This window comes from Natator depressus, chromosome 6 (genome assembly GCF_965152275.1).
Source record: "Natator depressus isolate rNatDep1 chromosome 6, rNatDep2.hap1, whole genome shotgun sequence".
In the NCBI taxonomy this organism is placed as follows: Eukaryota; Metazoa; Chordata; order Testudines; family Cheloniidae; genus Natator; species Natator depressus.
In genome coordinates, this window is record NC_134239.1 from 91,695,861 (window position 1) to 91,713,418 (window position 17,558).

General features: G+C 47.6%; 1 protein-coding gene across 2 annotated transcripts in view; it reads left to right on the forward strand.

Annotated features, from left to right (window-relative positions):
* The window catches only part of ADCK1 (aarF domain containing kinase 1), a 133,072-nt gene that overhangs the window by 105,708 nt on the left and 9,806 nt on the right, over positions 1 to 17,558 (forward strand). For both annotated transcript variants that reach the window (XM_074957130.1, XM_074957131.1), the window contains 2 exons: positions 1,593 to 1,751; positions 5,411 to 5,527. In XM_074957130.1, the coding sequence (XP_074813231.1) occupies positions 1,593 to 1,751; positions 5,411 to 5,527 (276 nt within the window). The remainder of the gene's footprint in view (positions 1 to 1,592; positions 1,752 to 5,410; positions 5,528 to 17,558) is intronic.

Sequence of the window (17,558 nt, forward strand, 5' to 3'; positions counted from 1 at the left end):
TACACAGCTGAACAGGAGCAGAAATGGTTCATTAATTTATTTTTGTTTTACATTTCAATGGTATCTGCCTTTCTGTGTGTTGCAAACATTCCCACTGCAGTGCAGGAAACCCTAACTCACAGTGTTGAGCCAGGAAGTGAAACAGTCTAGATTCACACACAGACGGGTCTGTTTTCATTTTCCTGGCTTAGTGAAGAACAAAACAGATGGTATAAACCATGCAAAGTGAATTACTTTTTAAAAAGTCTTTCCATTTTAGGACTCTCAGGTGGCTTTAATAACAAACTGAATTTTTTTTTTTTTTTAAGATATGGGTCCAGATCCTCAGCTGCTGTCAGTTGGCTACTGAAATCAGTAGAGCTGCAGCAATTTACACAGCTTTACTTGAGTTTTATGCTGACTGTGTCCCTTAACTGAACACAGGAATTTTTTGCTAGAACATTTTATAACTAGGATTATGCCACCAAATGCAGTCTCTTGTATTTGAAGAACCATCTTGCTGGGCCATCCTCTATTTCCTCTAGGAAGGACTGTCCATCACTTGCCCCCCTAGATTTCCTCTTTCTGGTCTTGTACTTTATTAAGTATTTGTGTAAACAGAAATGTCCATTAAACATTTAAGTTAAGATTTGCAAAGTCACCTAAGGAGTCTGACTATCCAGTAACTATTCATTTTAATGGGAACTGGGTATCCAGATCCCTTAGGCAGCATTGCCAATTTCAGTCTGAAAGGTTAATAAGTCAAAACCCCAGGACAGCTGAGGGTGGGCTCTGACCCTCGAAGGGAGTGTTTTTGCAAGGGCTGCAGCCTTCTATCTGTAAAGAAAATTGGCCTTCATTTCTGAACTGCCCAGTGGCATTTTCCTGTGTCCGCGAAGTTCTTGCTTAGCAGCATAAGGAGTAACGTAAAGGTGACAGGCCTTATTTTAGATGTTCCTATTTCACATTAGCTGAAGGCCATTAAATGAAACTGAACAGTGATTCATCAAATCACAGGAATCAGACATTCAAAAAAGACCTTATGGGTCACTTAGTCTGACCCCTTCAGGGACCAGAGTGATCACACCATACAGCCTATCCTCCAGGGCTTTGCCTTGTCTAGTTTTAAATGCACCATGCAGTGGGGCTCCTACTGCTTCCCTTGGGTGGCTTTCCTACCATTTAACAGCTCAGCAGGCATGTTGGTCACAGCTAGTGCGGGTGCAGCAGACCAGACCTTGTCTTCCAGGAGAAGGCCATAGCATTGCCCTGTTGCACCATGACAGTGCATTAGCCCAAAGGTATTCGGAGCGGTTTGTTTTTTTTGGTCCTCAGGCAATGTGGGACAAAGCAGGTTTGCCCTGTGACAACAGGGGTGGGTAGGGGACAGGCACTTCCTGTGACTCGTTCTCTCCCTTGCCAGGTTCGGAGCACTGAAGGTGGGAGCTGTACTCAGCCTTAGTTAAGAGCAAGGGGCTCCTGACTGGAGAGGAAAGCGGCCAGGTGCAGCTCTGGGTGCTGGGAGCTGTGTATTGCTGCCGGGTCCTGTAATGCTGCCTGCTGAGCAGCTCAGGAGCAGTGGTGCAGCTGGTCCGTCACTTTCTTGATTTCAGATTCTCCTGCTGACCGTGAAGCAGATCTTCCCAGACTTCGAGTTCATGTGGCTGGTGGATGAAGCTAAGAAGAATTTGCCCCTGGAGTTGGATTTCCTCAATGAGGGGAGGAATGCTGAAAAGGTGGCCCACATGCTCAAGGACTTTGACTTCCTGAAGGTAGGAGAGCGCGTGCGTGTCACACGTGTATGTGCTAATTTATGTGCATGCGCAGGCAGGAGTCAGGGATGGCACATCAGCTCACTGCGGGAGGACAATGGTGTATAGCAACAATCTTCTGTTTTGAAGTGAATGTAATGCTGGTGATAGTGCTGGATCACCAGTGCTGGAGACTGACGGCCCGATCAGGCCCATCAATGTGCCTCATCCGTGACCTGGAGGAACGAGGTGGCGGGAGAGGGGAGTTCAGTTCCCATGGACCAGTCGGTGCTGGGCTTCTCTGCTGAGACCAGCTAGGAACTGAGCTGAGACTCGCCAACTCGTTTTCATACTGCAGGCCACTGAAGACCTGGCAGATGGTAACAGCTTTCTGTCACTACTACGCTGGGCTGGTTCAAAATTTGGACTTAGGGATGAAAGTCCCTGTACCCTGTGACTCATAGTCTCTGAGCCAGCCAGCCCTGCTCACATCTGGGTTAGATTGTCACCTCCTGGGCCAGGGAGATTGATTCTATCAGTTCTTCGCCTCGTCATGAGCACTGTGAATTTGCCGTTAGCTGCTGGGCCATCCGATGGCACCTTTCCTGGATTTCCTCTGAAGCAAGGGCTAGAAATGGAGTTCAAACAGAAGAGCTGGGCTGTAACTAATGAAGTCAGGTTGGGACAGGTATGCTGAGCGAGAGAGCCCATGCATATTGCAGTGGGAGGAAGGACACTTCCCCTTGAGTCCACCCCCACTGCACACAGACACCCTCATCACCCAGTGTACGTACAGAACCCCTCTCCAGGTGTGCACATCCATAGCCAAACACACAGCTCCCTTATGCACACACTGTGTCCACCCTATGTACTGATGCACAGCTACAGCAACACACACATCTGTCTCCTCAAAAACCACCACCCTTATCTGCCCACATGCATACTTACATAGTCCTCTCATGCTCATCACCATATAGACAGCCATGTGTGTATGTGCATACGCCCACAGGTCCCCCACTGAAATGTTCAGGGTGTGCACAAATTCACCCCACATACGCACACTGAAACGCGCATGCACAACGCCCATCCTCATGCTTCCACATGTGCATACAAACACACCTTTTCATATGCACACTCAGACACTGGCATGCAAATGCATTTGCGCACACACACACACATGTACGAACAAATGCACTCACATGACACGAGCACATATGCACGCATGCATCAGCACAATTCTCTCCCTTTGCCTTTCACTTCCTGGTGGAAGTGACAGATGCCCAAGACCATGTGAGTTTTCATCAGATTTTGCAGGGTGTTGCTTCCCTCGTCCCTCCTGCCTGTCCTGCCATTCCTCATATCCTGGCTGTGGGCATGGGACGATCCTTTTGGAGCTCAGTGGCATCATGTGACTGCTTTTCCCTAGACACAGTTACAACCCAGTAGGACATTGGGGTGGCAGGAGACCAAGGACCAACAATTCTGCTGAGGAGATGCTTATCAAAAGTGATGCATCTTGGAGAGCTGTGTCCATCGCTGTGTAAGTAGGATATTATGGAGTAAATCCCCATGGACATGGCCAATCAGGTCCTCATGGTTTAAAGAACTGTCAGGATATTTATACAGGTAACAATAACAGATGGCAAGATGGCTAAATAATGGATTCTCCCATCTGACCTGCCGATTCTGAGATGTGTTCATCAACACGTAGGCAACAGGAGATTTGGGCTCCTGTATCATTAATTTTCCTAAACACACAACTAAGCTAGGGAGTGGATTTTTGCTGTGAACCGAGTTGAGCTTTTAAAGCCAGAGATAAATTGTTTCCATGCACTGGCATTATAGCCAAACATCTGTGAGTAATTCAAGAATCACCAAAGCGTTTGTCTCACATCTCCAAATGCTTGTATGGGGGCTTAGTAACCCTTATAACCCTCCACTGTAAATCTCAAGATGGGGATGAGTGTCAGCTTGGAATTGAAATCCTCTAAGGCCATTGGGATCAGTGTGTTTAGGAGCTAGTGCTGCAGGTAAGTGCAGGAGCTTGGGAACCTGTTAATTTTGGAGTCCGTGTCCAGTGGCTGTGAGGCTTTTAACTTCCTGACAAGTTTCAAAATAATAAAAGTCCAGATGGGATGGATCTAGGGGAGACTGAGTGTAAGTGCCCTTGTCTTTCATGTTGGACATATGGCTTCAAATCCCAGGCAGCCAACACATGATGGCTGTAGGGAGCATTGCACAGCAGGACTGAGGGGCCCTGGAAGAGCTGGCTGAAAAGGACCAGGGACAGAATAGCAGGGGCTGCTAGGGGACAGGATTGAGGTGTGGTAGGTATAGGACTGGAATAGCAGGGAAGGCTGCAGGTCAGGAGTGAGGAGTATTCATGGAGCTGTGAGGAGAACAAGAACTGGAGTTCTAGAGGGCAGCAGATGAGGTTGGAGGCACTTTCACTAACCACTGCCCCTCAGAACTGAAGTTATAAAACAAATGCAGTCAGCTTAGGGGTTGTGATGAGCTACAGTGGCATGGCTGGTTCCCCTGGCCTCAGTCATACTAGGTGGGCAGCACTGCTTCCCTCTCCCAGGCTTGCCTCAGGGTCATGGACCCTTGCTGTGGGCGGTAGTGGGCCCACTCCGTAGTGCAGAGCATCCGTTCAGCTAATGTGGCTCCCGCTTAGCCCTGCTACTGGAGGGTGCCGTGAGGTGAAGCTCTTTCCAGTGGGAGCATTGGCAATCTGGCTCGCTCGGCGAAAGCAGGAGTCTCAGCCTGCACAGAACGTGGTAGGAGGTGCAAGCTGGTGCTTATGGAAAAGGAGCCAAGCTGGTTTAGGACTCCGGTTATGCCGAGTCTCCGTGCAACACTGGGGCCAGTTACTTCACCTCTTTGTACCTCACTCAGCCCAATTTACTGCAGCTTGAGCAGAAAGCACTGTGACGTTTTTGCGGTTGTGTGACAATGTCACATGTGCAATGAGATGCCTACGGGTCTCCCAGGGTTTCCGTGACAAACCCCTTATTTGTGAGGCTTAATTTTTCTCCCGTTTCAATTGCTGACAGCCTGAAGTGCATGGCGCTTGTCCGCCTGGGTCCATTGGTGTTCCAAAGGGCACTGTCGAGATACTAATGATGATTACTTATCATTTATAGAGCTGTGTAAGTGTGCACTGTGCACAACAAATAAGAACCGGGGTTCTTGCCTGGAGGAACTGACAGTGTGATTCAGACGCATGCAACAGGTAATAGTTAAATGTCTGACCCTTAGAAGGGCTGAGCGTCTAACAACACCGACGAACACCAGTGGATGTCGCAAGTGCTCAGTGCCTTGGAGAGTCAGGCCTTATATGTGGACAGGAGATGGAGTTGCTGAGACCGTTGTGGTTTTAAAGTGCCTGGTATTATGTCTAGGTGCGTTGTCTCTGCCTACACTCACTGTGCTGAGGGGAGAGGCCTGTGGTCTCCAGTGCTTTTCATCAGCATTAAATGCAGCTAAAGTAATCAAGGAAAAGCACCCATGTGGGTGGATGTGGTTGCATCCCTTATTGCAGGTAGGGAGAGAACATGGATCCCTTTTCACCTCCACTATAAAGTTCCTTTCTTCCTTCCTCTTTTCCTCACTGGTGCATGATACCCTTGCTGTTGCTGTCCCATGATTTGGCCGAACGTTCCATTGTCCCATTCCAGGTCCCTAGGATCTACTGGGAGCTGTCTACCAGGCGCGTCCTTCTCATGGAGTTTGTGGAAGGTGGGCAGGTGAATGACAGGGCCTATATGGAGAGGAACAGCATCGACGTCAATGAGGTAAATTGTCACCCATCTCTGAGGTCAGACACTGAGGGTGTTGCATAGAGATGGAAATGGTGATGTTATTAGACGTGGTATCGCTGAGGCTGATCATCCATGAAGAACCAAAAAGGGATGACATGCACATAAATGGAACAGCATCTGCAGTGGCACATCTGAGAGAGAACTCTCAATTCTTGTGCTTCAGGGCATAAGAGATGACCACTTGCTGGGATCAGAAAGGTTCCCCCCAACCCATCTACCCTGTAGGAATGCAGAGTTGTATGGATTGACTAAAGGGAGTTCACATCTTTCTCTGCAGTCTGTGCTGTGGTTCGTTGTAGGAGACAGGACACTGGGTGAGTATCTTGCTCAGATAATAGGCGGACTGTTGGTTTGTTCCATGATGGCAATTCATGTTATCCTAGGAAACAGAGTCACCTTCTGACACAGCATCCTTCCTCTTCTCTCTTCTGCATTTTGGCAGGACTTTAACCTTCTCTAAAGTGGGGGTGCTGGTGGGACTTTTGCCTTTAAGTTGAAACATTGTTGGAATTTAGCTTACGTCCCTGTCATAAATATAAAGGGAAGGGTAAACACCTTTAAAATCCCTCCTGGCCAGAGGAAAAACCCTTTCACCTGTAAAGGGTTAAGAAGCTAGGATAACCTTGCTGGCACCTGACCAAAATGACCAATGAGGAGACAAGATACTTTCAAAAGCTGGGGGGAGGGAGAAACAAAGCCTCCCTCTCTGTCTGTGTGATGCTTTTGCTGGGGACAGAACAGGAATGGCGTGTTAGAACTTAGTAAGTAATCTAGCTAGATGTGCGTTAGATTCTGTTTTGTTTAAATGGCTGAGAAAATAAGCTGTGCTGAATGGAATGGATATTCCTGTTTGTGTCTTTTTGTAACTTAAGGTTTTGCCTAGAGGGATTCTCTATGTTTTGAGATAGATGTATTTACCATCCTGATTTTACAAAGGTGATTCTTTTTACTTTTTCTTCTATTAAAATTCTTCTTTTAAGAAACTGAATGTTTTTTCATTGTTCTTAAGATCCAAGGGTTTGGGTCTGTGTTCACCTATGCAAATTGGTGAGGATTTTTATCAAATCTTCCCCAGGAAAGATGGTGTAAGATTTGGGAGGATTTTGGCGGGAAAGACGTTTCCAAACGGACTTGTTCCCAGTAACCGGTGTTAGACGTTTGGTGGTGGCAGCGAAAGTCCAAGGGCAAAAGGTAAAATAGTTTGTACCTTGGGGAAGTTTAAACCTAAGCTGGTAAAAGTAAGCTTAGGAGATTTTCATGCAGGTCCCCACATCTGTACCCTAGAGTTCAGAGTGGGGAAGGAACCTTGACAGTCCCTAACAAGTTTTAGGGGTCTCTGCATGGCTTTGGATAGCATCTTTTGAAAGAGCCATAGAACAGAGGTCATAGCAGATCATGGTTATTAAAGAGTTTGCAAGAGTCACAGTGTTAACCTTGGTGTGCTTCTCAGATTCCAATTGGGTCATTATATTCTGCTTCCCTAAATCTCCTTCTCTAGTCCCCTCTGTGGTTGAAACTGAGAACAGTTTTCCTCATCACTTCCTGTCCTAAACAGTTGTATAATGTTGCTACACATTATTAAACAGCTGCCATGTTTCATCCCAGAGGTGGCAGCATTTCAGTGAAGGGTGAAGTGTTTTCTATGTATGGAAGTTGATAAAGCATTTTGAGTTCCTTGACATGAAAGGGACTGGAGGAAAGCAAGATATTACCACCAGAAAGGGCTGAGAACAGGCCGGGGGGAAGGTTTTTGAGCTATTGAATGATGTGTCAACCCTCCCTTCCCAATCTGTGAGTGTTGATTGAGTCTGTGCTGCCAGCCTTTTCCCCTGTGCACTATTGATGAGCCTCAAAGCACCACTTGGTTGACTAGCTATCAAAGAGCTACAGCATAAAATCAATTGTACTTAATCTGTCCCTCCGCTCATCTCTGAAGTCTGGACGCCTCGTCCCTCCCCTCCCTTTTTATCCGTGGCAGAGTTCACTCACCGTCAATTAAGGATGTTCCAAAGAACAGCTGGGGGAAGGGAACTATGTGTGTGTTAGCCCCTTCTAGGCTAGGAAGTTGTCTGTATCCCCTCAACTGTTCCCAGAAGGCATCAGACACCTCCCTGACTACCGAGGCACACAGAGTTGTCAGGGCAGCATTGAGCAGGTGGGGACCAGGACTAGTGTCTTCCTACCCCTCCCAGCTGATCTGCATTTCACCTGTTCCTTTATGTTGTAGTGAGGTGAGCCAATGAGAGGCAACTGTCCCTTTCCCAATAAAGGGAGGCAGCTGCCTTCTGAAATATGTCTGCTGGGGAGTTCAGTTGGGAAAGTGCGAGGAACAAAACAAGGCAAACCTTGATGCTGAATTTGAGAGGAGGCACGCCCCTCCCAGCCATAGGCTTCTTGTCATGTCGGACAAGACAAGGGCAAGTGCAGAATACTTTGTATTTTCCTTGCAAAATGGCTGGTCAGGCCCCCATTTTTATTCAGAGAGCTTCCTCACCCAGCTCCCTCTGGCAGCTGACGGCATAGTCCCTCACTCACTTGCACACACGTTCTTTGCATGGCACATGCAGCTGGCTGAGACAGTGGAACCTCTCTAATAGCACTTGCACCCAAGTGCAGGGCTCCCGTCTGGGAGCTGCAGTTCAGGCCCTTAGCCTTGCCATGCACGTTTGCATCCCTAGGCTGTGTCACGGGGTTCACTCACCGCAGGTGCACCTCCTTGTGGCCAGACATGGTGTAGCGGCTGTCTCCCCAATGGCACCCACTGCCAACGGTTGTGCCGTCGCTGTGGTGGTCTCTCTTCCTGCAGCTTGGCCCTCCAGTCAGGTAGTGCTTTAGTCCACCCCTTCCAGGATAACAGAGTCCAACCAAGCTATAGTCCAAAGACCTTATAGCATGTCTTCCCTCTGTCTCTGGGCTCTGTGGTCCTTACTCTCTTGGGGATTCTGTCTACTCTTGGTTCCTGCCCAGAAACTCGGTAGTTGACAGCAAGGTCTACTCCTTGCTGCCTTCCTGGATGGCTTCTTACTTCTTCTGTTCCCCCAAGAGTGAGTGCAGACTCTCTCCTGGCAGCCCCTTTCTATTACAAACTTCCCAGCTTTATAATCACCACCCAGCCCCTCCCCAGCTGGTCTTCATTATCAGTTCAGCCTAGCTTTCTCTGTCCCTCTCTTTTGCAGGTGCTGCCGGGTATGTTAATTGGCCTCTCATGCCCACGGTAACCCCTTCTGGGCCTGTGTGGGGTACATGCCCCATCATAGGTTGGTTGAGGTCTGCATCCGAACCCCACAGCATTGGGGATGTGTCTCATCAGCAGTGTGCACAGCACACACATTGCCTTCCTTGTGTAGGCTTTGCTGTAGGGAAGTTGCCTTGTGTTTACCAAGATAAATGCATCTGTGACTAGCGCTGTGAAATGTCTGGTCTGTGAAGAGCTGTCCCAGTGTGACTCACAAGGTGCTGATGGTTCATTGACTTTGCAAGCAAGGGAGACTGAAAGAGCCTGGTCCCCAGCAGATCCTTCACCCACCTCCGTTCATCTTAACCCAGTGGGGACTTCGCAGCCTTGCTTTGATCAACCACATAATCTGGCTTGGCCACCAGTTTGTTCCAGACAGGAGCAGCCAGCTCTAGTCATGGAAACATAATTAGGAAACATCTCAGCATGGTTAGCCCTGAGATCCAGCCTTTCCTGTTGGACTGATCTCTATGGTGGGTGCCTGTTCCTCAGCACTCAAGCCGCTCTGTGAGAGAAACTCCTTTCAGAGTGAACTCGATGCTGGTGAGTGGTGCCAAATTGACAGCCTGAAGACTGAAGGCCTCTCTGCCTTCCACTGCTCTGAAGCAACTCCTAGGGAGGAGCGGGGAGTTCACTTTCCATGACCTGTTCAGTGTTTGGCCTCACTGCTGAGGCTGGTAACGTAGAGTGCCAATGCCTGACTTGAACTGGCAACCTAGAGGTCTGGCACTTAAAATCCATAGTGAAAGGTACTTTAAAAACACCATAGACCAAGAGAGAGAGAGAGAGCGGACAGCTCCATATCCCATTATCCCTTGAGCCCTCTGATCCACCCTGCTCCTTGCTTCTGCCCTGAGGCTGCACTGGAATTGGTAACCTAGAAGAACAAGGGTCTATATTTCATGCCCAACCCCCTGAGCCAGCCACTTGGTGACTTTTCTTAAAAAACTGGGGTCAACCCTCTCCCTCCCTGCTTGCTGCTGGAGCCCCCATATCTTGTATTGTCAGGGTCCGGCCAGCATAGAAGAGCTCCTGCTGCAAAAGAGCAAATCAACAAGGAGCTCCATTGATATTTTGGAGATGGAGATTGTCATGCTATAAGTAGGGATAGCCTTTAGAAAGATGTGACCACCTACTAGCTTGATTTTGGCCTGCTCCCAGACAAGGCCTAGTCAGCCATTCAGATGTGCCTTCTCCCTTCCTTTGGGGAGATGTGTCTTATGCAGCTCTCTTCACCCTGAGATAAAGTCCTTGCACAAAGCCTGGTGATAGGAGAATGTCAGAAGCAGAGATGAGTCTGATCCACAACATTCTGATCCAGATTGTAACATTCCCCAAGTCTTGAGGAGTTTGGATCTGGGGTTTGGTTTTGGCCCATTAGAAATAGGGCCCAGAGCAACATTTGGATCCACATTTGGAAGTGAGCTATTCCAAGTTCTAGGGTGGTGGGTCCACCTCAGGTCTGGAAGCCTGGAGAGTCAGTGCAAGTTGAGCCTCCTAAAGTCCAGCTGCTTATCTGACTTCTATCCTAACAGCTTGGGGTTGCAAATTTGTCTGGGAAAGCCCGTGTGGGGGAGTGGGGCAGGCATTCTTGTCAGCTTTCCAGGGTTTCCTGCTCCCGATCAGACTGGAATCTCCACAAGCATTGCCTTTCCCTGGGGCAATTTGGTGCCCGGATGTGACAGAATAATATAAAGACTAAGCTAACTGCACTTTTTCCAATTCACAAAAGCTTTTGGTGGCGTGGAGGATGGGAGGGGTTTATTTGGAGCCTTGTTGGAAATTCGAGCTGGCTCTTATTCCAACTATCCGTATTTACACTGTTGGGAAGGCCACGTTACCACATCTCAGCACGTTGGTGCCATGTTGAGATGAAACCTACCAATATGCTGGCTTTGTGTCAGCCCCAAAGATATTGTCGTGATGTTTCCAGTGGTTGGTTTTAAAAAAGGTCTGCCTCTGCGGGGTGCAAAAACCCATGGGCTATTGTTGGCCTGATCAGTCAGTGCAGTTACTGTAGCTCTGTGCTTGGACGGAGTATTTACGCAGGCCATCTCGATTCCTGTAGACACCACTTAGCTGCTCGCTTACACATGTGCAGTTTTAAAAAAACAATTAACTCTTTTATTATCAACAAAACAATAGTATGGAGCTGCGGGTAAAATCTTTCTCTCAGGCACTCTTCTTCCATAGCATTTTTAACTGGGTGGGGAGGAGAGGAGACCTTAGCAAGCAGGATTTCTCTCATGCAGTAACGCAGCCTTGAAGAGCAAGCTGAGCCTCTCTCCTCTAAATGGAAAGGATCCCTGAGGTGAAAGCTCCCTTCAAACCAGGTTACTGACATTTACTTAATGCCGTCTGTAGCGGGATTATCATTAAAGCTGCCCAAAAGCACATTAATCTCTCTGGAGCCGTCCGAGTGCTGGACTGTAATGGCATTTAATCAGAGAAGGCTTTGATTTCTAAAGACAAGTGCAAACACTGAAATATCTGCCTGTGGAACAGTTACCTATTCATGTGCAAGCACAGCTGAGGAGGAGAACACAGCTGGGATATTGACGGTGGGAGGGGAGCATGGGTCTCAGAGAAATTAGCTTGCTGTAATCTAGAGGCAAGGAAGGGTGTGTGGGGATAAGACCGGGATCTATTTGGAAATGGACTGTCTCTGTTTCAGGAGATCAGAGCATTTGTGGGCCAGGACAGGGGAGAGCAAACAGGGATCCAGGAACTTATGGCATGTTTGCTGCAGGAAAGTAAAGAAGAATGAGGCTGTTTAGAATACGTCCTTCTAAAGAATCCCCTCCCTGATGGAGCAGGTGCCCCCACGCTGCACGCACTCAAATGTTAATCGACTCACTTAAAGAGACTTGTCCCCATAAAACTTGCAGTCCTTCTTATCCGAACCTTTCTGTTTGGGCTTCTCCTGTTTATCCCAATGGAGGTTCTGTTACCTGTCTTACCCAGAGAGCTCTTGGTCGGCAGATTGTGCAAGTTCCAGGTGTTGTAAATGAACATACAGCTCACGGGTTGAGCTGTAGCTGGTGTAACTAACTAGCACAGCTCAACTGTCCAATTGTAGATTCCACTGAGAGATTCACAACTTGTAGTTTGTGCTGTGACGATTAGTTACACAAGCCATCCAGTCGGGGAACACAAATGGTACCGTGTGCCTCCTGTCGCTAGCCACCTGCCTGTAGATTGTGAATGTTACAAATAACATTCAGTCAATGATATATTTTATATTAATCAAAAGTGAAAGCAAACCACTAAGAAACCTAAGCTGAGTAACTGCATGCACCTGTTGCTATAATCTTTGTTCTTCGACACTGCATCTCTTTCTTGCTGTTTGCTGTCTCCACACATTGAATCATCTGAAATGGTAAGCTCTTCAGGAGTGGGACCGGTTCTTCCTCTTTGTTTTGTAAAGTGTCTGGCACTCTTCTGAGTGCTGAAAAATACACAATGTGAAATGTTCTCTTAAGGTGGGATTCCTCACTGTACCCTTGGTTCCTGCCCAGAAACTCGGTAGTTGACAGCAAGTTGACAGTACCAATGTAAGACCTATGTGTCACTTATACGCAAGTGGGATTTCCGTGGTGCACTTGGCTAGCCCCCTGCACAGAGGTGGAGTCCTCCGTTGTGTATACCAAAGCTGGACCCTCTCATTTCTTGAGCATGTGTGTTCATAATGCTGGAGTGTTTGCAGAAAGGGAGCACAGAAGAGAATGCTGAAGAGGTCAGCTGCTTTTGCTGCTTATACCTCACCCTTCAGTTTGGGGAACAGTTTCCTTAAAAATCGTTTTAATTTGCCCCTGCTAAATCTTAGTGCAAAAAGTGCCAGCCACTAGAAAGGGGAGAGAGCGAGCGCGAGAGCTGCTACTGGCAATACAGGCTCCTGAGCAGTACAAAGACACCCAGCAAATGGTTAAAACAGAGACGAGGGCTGTTCAGACTGTAAGTCAATCTCAAGCATCAACATCAATCAGTTCCCAAGGAGTCTCGGAGGTGCACTTTACATTAAATTCAAAGAACTATACTCCATATAAAGCTAGGGGGAAGTGAGCCCTGACTCCATTTCAGATGTCACAAAGTTAAAGCACAAATGTATACAATAAATAAATAACACCTCTATGCCCTTTCCTACCCCGCTCCATAGCACTTTGCAAATTCTAATGAGTTTAATCTTGCAACTGCTCAGGGAGGTGATTAGTATCATTCTCCCCATTATTCTGATGGGGAAACTGAGGCACCGAGAGGGGAAATGATTTTCTCACAACCACAGAGTGAGGCAGAGCTGGGAATAGAACCCAGGAGTCCTGAATACATCTACATCTTAACTGCATCCTTCTTCCCCAAATGTTATTTCAACGTGACACTGTGTCAGTGTGCAATGATAAGGTTGTACTACACAAAGATGCTGTATCTTGATTCTAACAACTCAGTGTTGGAGAGGAAAGCTCAAGACCTATGGTCTCTCATCCCAAACCCTCACTGAGGACCATTTCAGAGCCATGATGCTGAGCAGCTCCAGATCAGGGCTTTACGTCTCCAATGCCCTTTCCTAATTTCACACCAGTTTAACTGGGTCTCTGCAATGGCAGGATTTTTTTTTTTTTAAATGACCAAAAAAAGCAACACACTCACAAATCCAATTAACCTTCGATTAAGGTTCCAGAATCGATGCTATTCTTTTGGCCTGAGGAGGTAATATTGAGCCCTGAGAAATGAGCTGCACAACGACCTTTACTTTTAATGAGATCAATAGAAGTTAGTGTCGCCATCTCTTAAAATAATTAGCAAATATTACAGATGAATTAGGGCAAACAGCTAGTATCTGCTCCTGATCTAAAGAGACAGGAACAAATGCAGGAGAGACAGGAAAGGACACTGTCCTATCAGCCAGCACCCCCGGGATCCTTCTGTGACAGGCAATAAGTTCAGGGCTTTGTAGCATCCTTTGATTCTTTTAACTCTTTCTTTGTTACTGTTACTTGCCCCGCCAATTTTGTGGCATGTTGTCTTAACCATTTAACAGCCATGGTTATAGTTTGCAATATTTTACATTTTAAGGCTACAGTCTCTGCCCTAGCCTTACAAATTACATTACATGTTTCTTCCCCATTATATTTTTTAAACTCTATGGGGATTTGCAGGGAGGAGTTAAGGGGGTTCCCTAGCTCATGGTTTTCTGTCATGTTAGATTGTGATTCCTACAGCAGACAGCTTGCTTACTCACCAGATCAGCGGTCGGGGTCACCAGTGTTGTCAGACGCCACCAGTGTGGTGCTCTGCTCTATCCAGTGTTGATAACAGTCAGCTGCGTGCGTGTGTTTCCTCTGTGTGCTGCCCCGGCTCTGCACAGATAGCTGACACAGCAGACCCCGAGAGACCCCCCAATGACCACAGACTCCGATAAGGTACAAAGGCACCCGGCCAGGTTTAATGTCAAATGAAACACAGTCTCTAGCTCCCCGGATCAGATGTCTACAGTTCTGCTAGTACATATGTGCTCCCTGACAATGGACACAGCTCAGTCAGTGGCGGGACACTCCACTGCTCCCTAGGCCGGACAAAGACACCGCCCCAGGGATGTATTCTTATACACAGGTACAAACAAGTTACACATCACTCCTGACGTACTGAGGTGCAACCCCTCTACGTAGCAAGGTACAACCCCTCTACACAGTAAGGTGCCGCCTCTCACCGTGTACATGTTGGTTTGAACAAAACAACTCTATCCTTCATGTTACCCTTTTGCCCCTGTCTTTGGGGTGGGTCAGCTTGTTCCTTGTTAAGTGTGTGGAATGTGCAAGTATCAGAGTGTTCTGGTATCTCTAGTGTCCAGTACCTTTTTTATTTATTTTTATATATATATATATATATATATATATATATATATATTTGCTGCATCAGTCCTTTCCTTGCCAGCTGCCTTGCCTTGCCTCTGGCTCACAGCTTAACTTTGCTTTACGTTAGCAAAGTCTTGACCATTACTTTAGTTCAGGCCTTAGGCCTCATACCAGGTCTCTGATATAAGGGTTTATGTTTCAGGGCCTCATCTTACTACAGTAGCTATTGCCACTCGTTGGGGGTGGTTTAAGTATGTCAGTGGGAGAGCTCTCTCCCGTCGGCAGAGAGCGGCTACACGATAGATCTTACAGCAGCGCAGCTGCGTTGGTACAGCTGTGCCACTGTAAGCTCACTATGGTAGACCTGGCCTCAGTAGCTCTTTTCCCTCCTCAGTGTTCACACCCATCAGATGTTTGTAGACTGTTATTGCGTCCCTTCCCTTTCATCCCTTAGCCAATCTAGACATCGTTAGCTCTGTTAATCTTTCCTCCTAAGTGTATTCCTCCTGCCCCCTAATCATTTACCGTGTTGTTCTCTGAGCTCCTTCCAGTTTGTCTACATCTTTCTGTTAATAAGAAGTGAAGGCAGGATTCCAGGCATGCCCACATTATTATTATTTATTATTGTATTATTGTATCACAGCAACATCTAAAGACCCTGGTGCTGATTGGGGCCTCACTATGCTGGATGCTGTGACCTCTCTGTGCCATGATGCCATGCCTGGGCTGTGCTTCCATAGATCACTGCAAACTGCTATCTAATTCGTTGTCGACCATCACCCCTATGGTTGGGCTCTCTCAGCCTCGCAACTTGCCAGATTTCTCCCTCCCAGTGAGTAGCTGGTTCTCAGGGGCTATTTTCCCATATCTGTTAGCTGCCTTCTTCCAAGTTGAATCTCAGTTTATTCCCTGTTTTTTACCTGGCTGCTGGGTCAGTGTGGGAGGGATAAGGTCAGCAGTGATAAGGGTGGGACACCTTATCCAGGACCGGCAGCACTGGAGTGTCTTGAGGGGGTAGATTGCAGTTTCCTCCAATTGATTTTCCAAGTGGTGGTTTTTTGTTTTATTTTTAAAGAATTATATGCAGTGAATTGATCGTGAATATTCCAGAATCAAAATGGGTTGCATTGTGGTGATTGGTCAGGTAAAATCCTATGCTGTTATTTGTGTTCCCTGAGTGGATGAGCATTCAAGCACTCCCGGCACAGACTGTGACACTCTGGGACTCCCTTTCTGTGAACCATCGATCATGCCACTAAAGCTTGGCCATGGGGATGTTGGTGGAAAGTGAGCACAAAAGAGGCAACTGTGGCCAAACGAGCGAATTCCCTTTGAAATTCCAGCCACATTCACTGGAAGTAGTTTGTATTAATAGGCACAGGCTCACAGTCACGTGCGTATGCTTACTGAACAACACACACCCGGACATGCAGCGCATGCTCCCCGTGACACACACGTGCGCACACACAGACACATTACATACACCCTCCTATCACTTGCTCTAAAGCCCATGGAGATTCCAGTTCTAGGGTCTAGCTGCAGCAAGGCCTCCGTGCAGCTAGCTGGGTGGCCTGAGTCCCAGGTGCCTGCTTCCCTGAGTGCGTAGGGCAGGAAGAGGGGTGATGTGCTATGCAGCTGCCAGCTCAGCTGGTCTCACACTTCAGCTGGACATTCTGTCAGGGCAAAGGCTTCTCTAGAGCAGGCTCAGGGAAAGGCTCCGATGTGCCACATTGGCTGCTCAGGGCTGCACTGAGGGGAGAAGGTAGAGGGACAGGAGGAGGGGCAGGGGATCTCCTGATGGAATCCTAGTCTGCTCACATTGTAGGTCCTCACAGCACTTGAAGAAGAAGGCAGGGTATAGGACATAGGTGTTTGGGATGGGAATTCACTTGTGGGTAGCAGTCACTGGGTTGGGGCTCCTGCCCTTCTCACTTACACCCTTTTTCTGTCTCACTCCCTGCATTGTACTAGCACTTGGGTGGGAATTTGAGCCCTGGGCCCTGACTTATAGGGCTACCCAACTATTCCAGCTCTGGGCCCTCATGCACAGCTTTGCCGATGCCCGTCAATCCTGACTTGCAGTAACCCTGGCTATTCCAAGCCTCCAAAATCTACAAAGTTTAGTCTGAGACAGCGAAATTCAGTTCACTTTGGACCCAAGACAGAATTTGAACCCAGCTGTCCTGAATTGAAAAGCTGATGCTGTAATCTGAGGTGAAGCCGGATCCATTCCAACTGGTCTGTGAACCCAGCGTAGGTTCTTTCCCATCATCTAAATGAATTAACAGATTAAGAAGGACCTTTTGTGCTGCCTTTCCCTGATTTTTGTGCAGTTATTAGCTGGCTCTTTTAACACACCACAGCATGTTGTACTTTGATCCCACCAGCTTTCATAAACTAAACAGGTTTGATCTGGGTCAGTGCTTGGATCACTCTAAGTATCAACTAGTTGTTGCCATGGGTTGTGTTGGTGATTCAGGTGGTGCTCTCTCCCTTCAGTCAATACTGGTAATAATGCCCCCTGTGTTGTTAGGGGTCAGTACTGGCCCCACTTCGTTAGCATGGTGATAGGGGAGCTGTGCTGCTGAAGATGTTGATTCCTCACCAGTGGGAGTCATTCAGGAACTTTCCATAGGAATTGGGGTCTTAATTCCAAATTCCAGTTTGGGTAGCATTCTGATCCTCCATAGTCATCCTGCAGAGTCAACAAAATATGAGGATCTTCGTTTCTTGTCCTAATGTGACACTGCGCAGTGTAGCTCTGTGGCTGGCAAACAGCTGCCTCATCCCACCCCAGAGGCGGATGCATTTCAGTGGCTGGCAAAGTGATCCCTGAAAAGCACTGTGTGATGTTTATTTGTGCACAGGTGTTTGGCATTTGAATCCCTGTTGCCCCTTTTTTGGGATCCCTTTCCCCTTC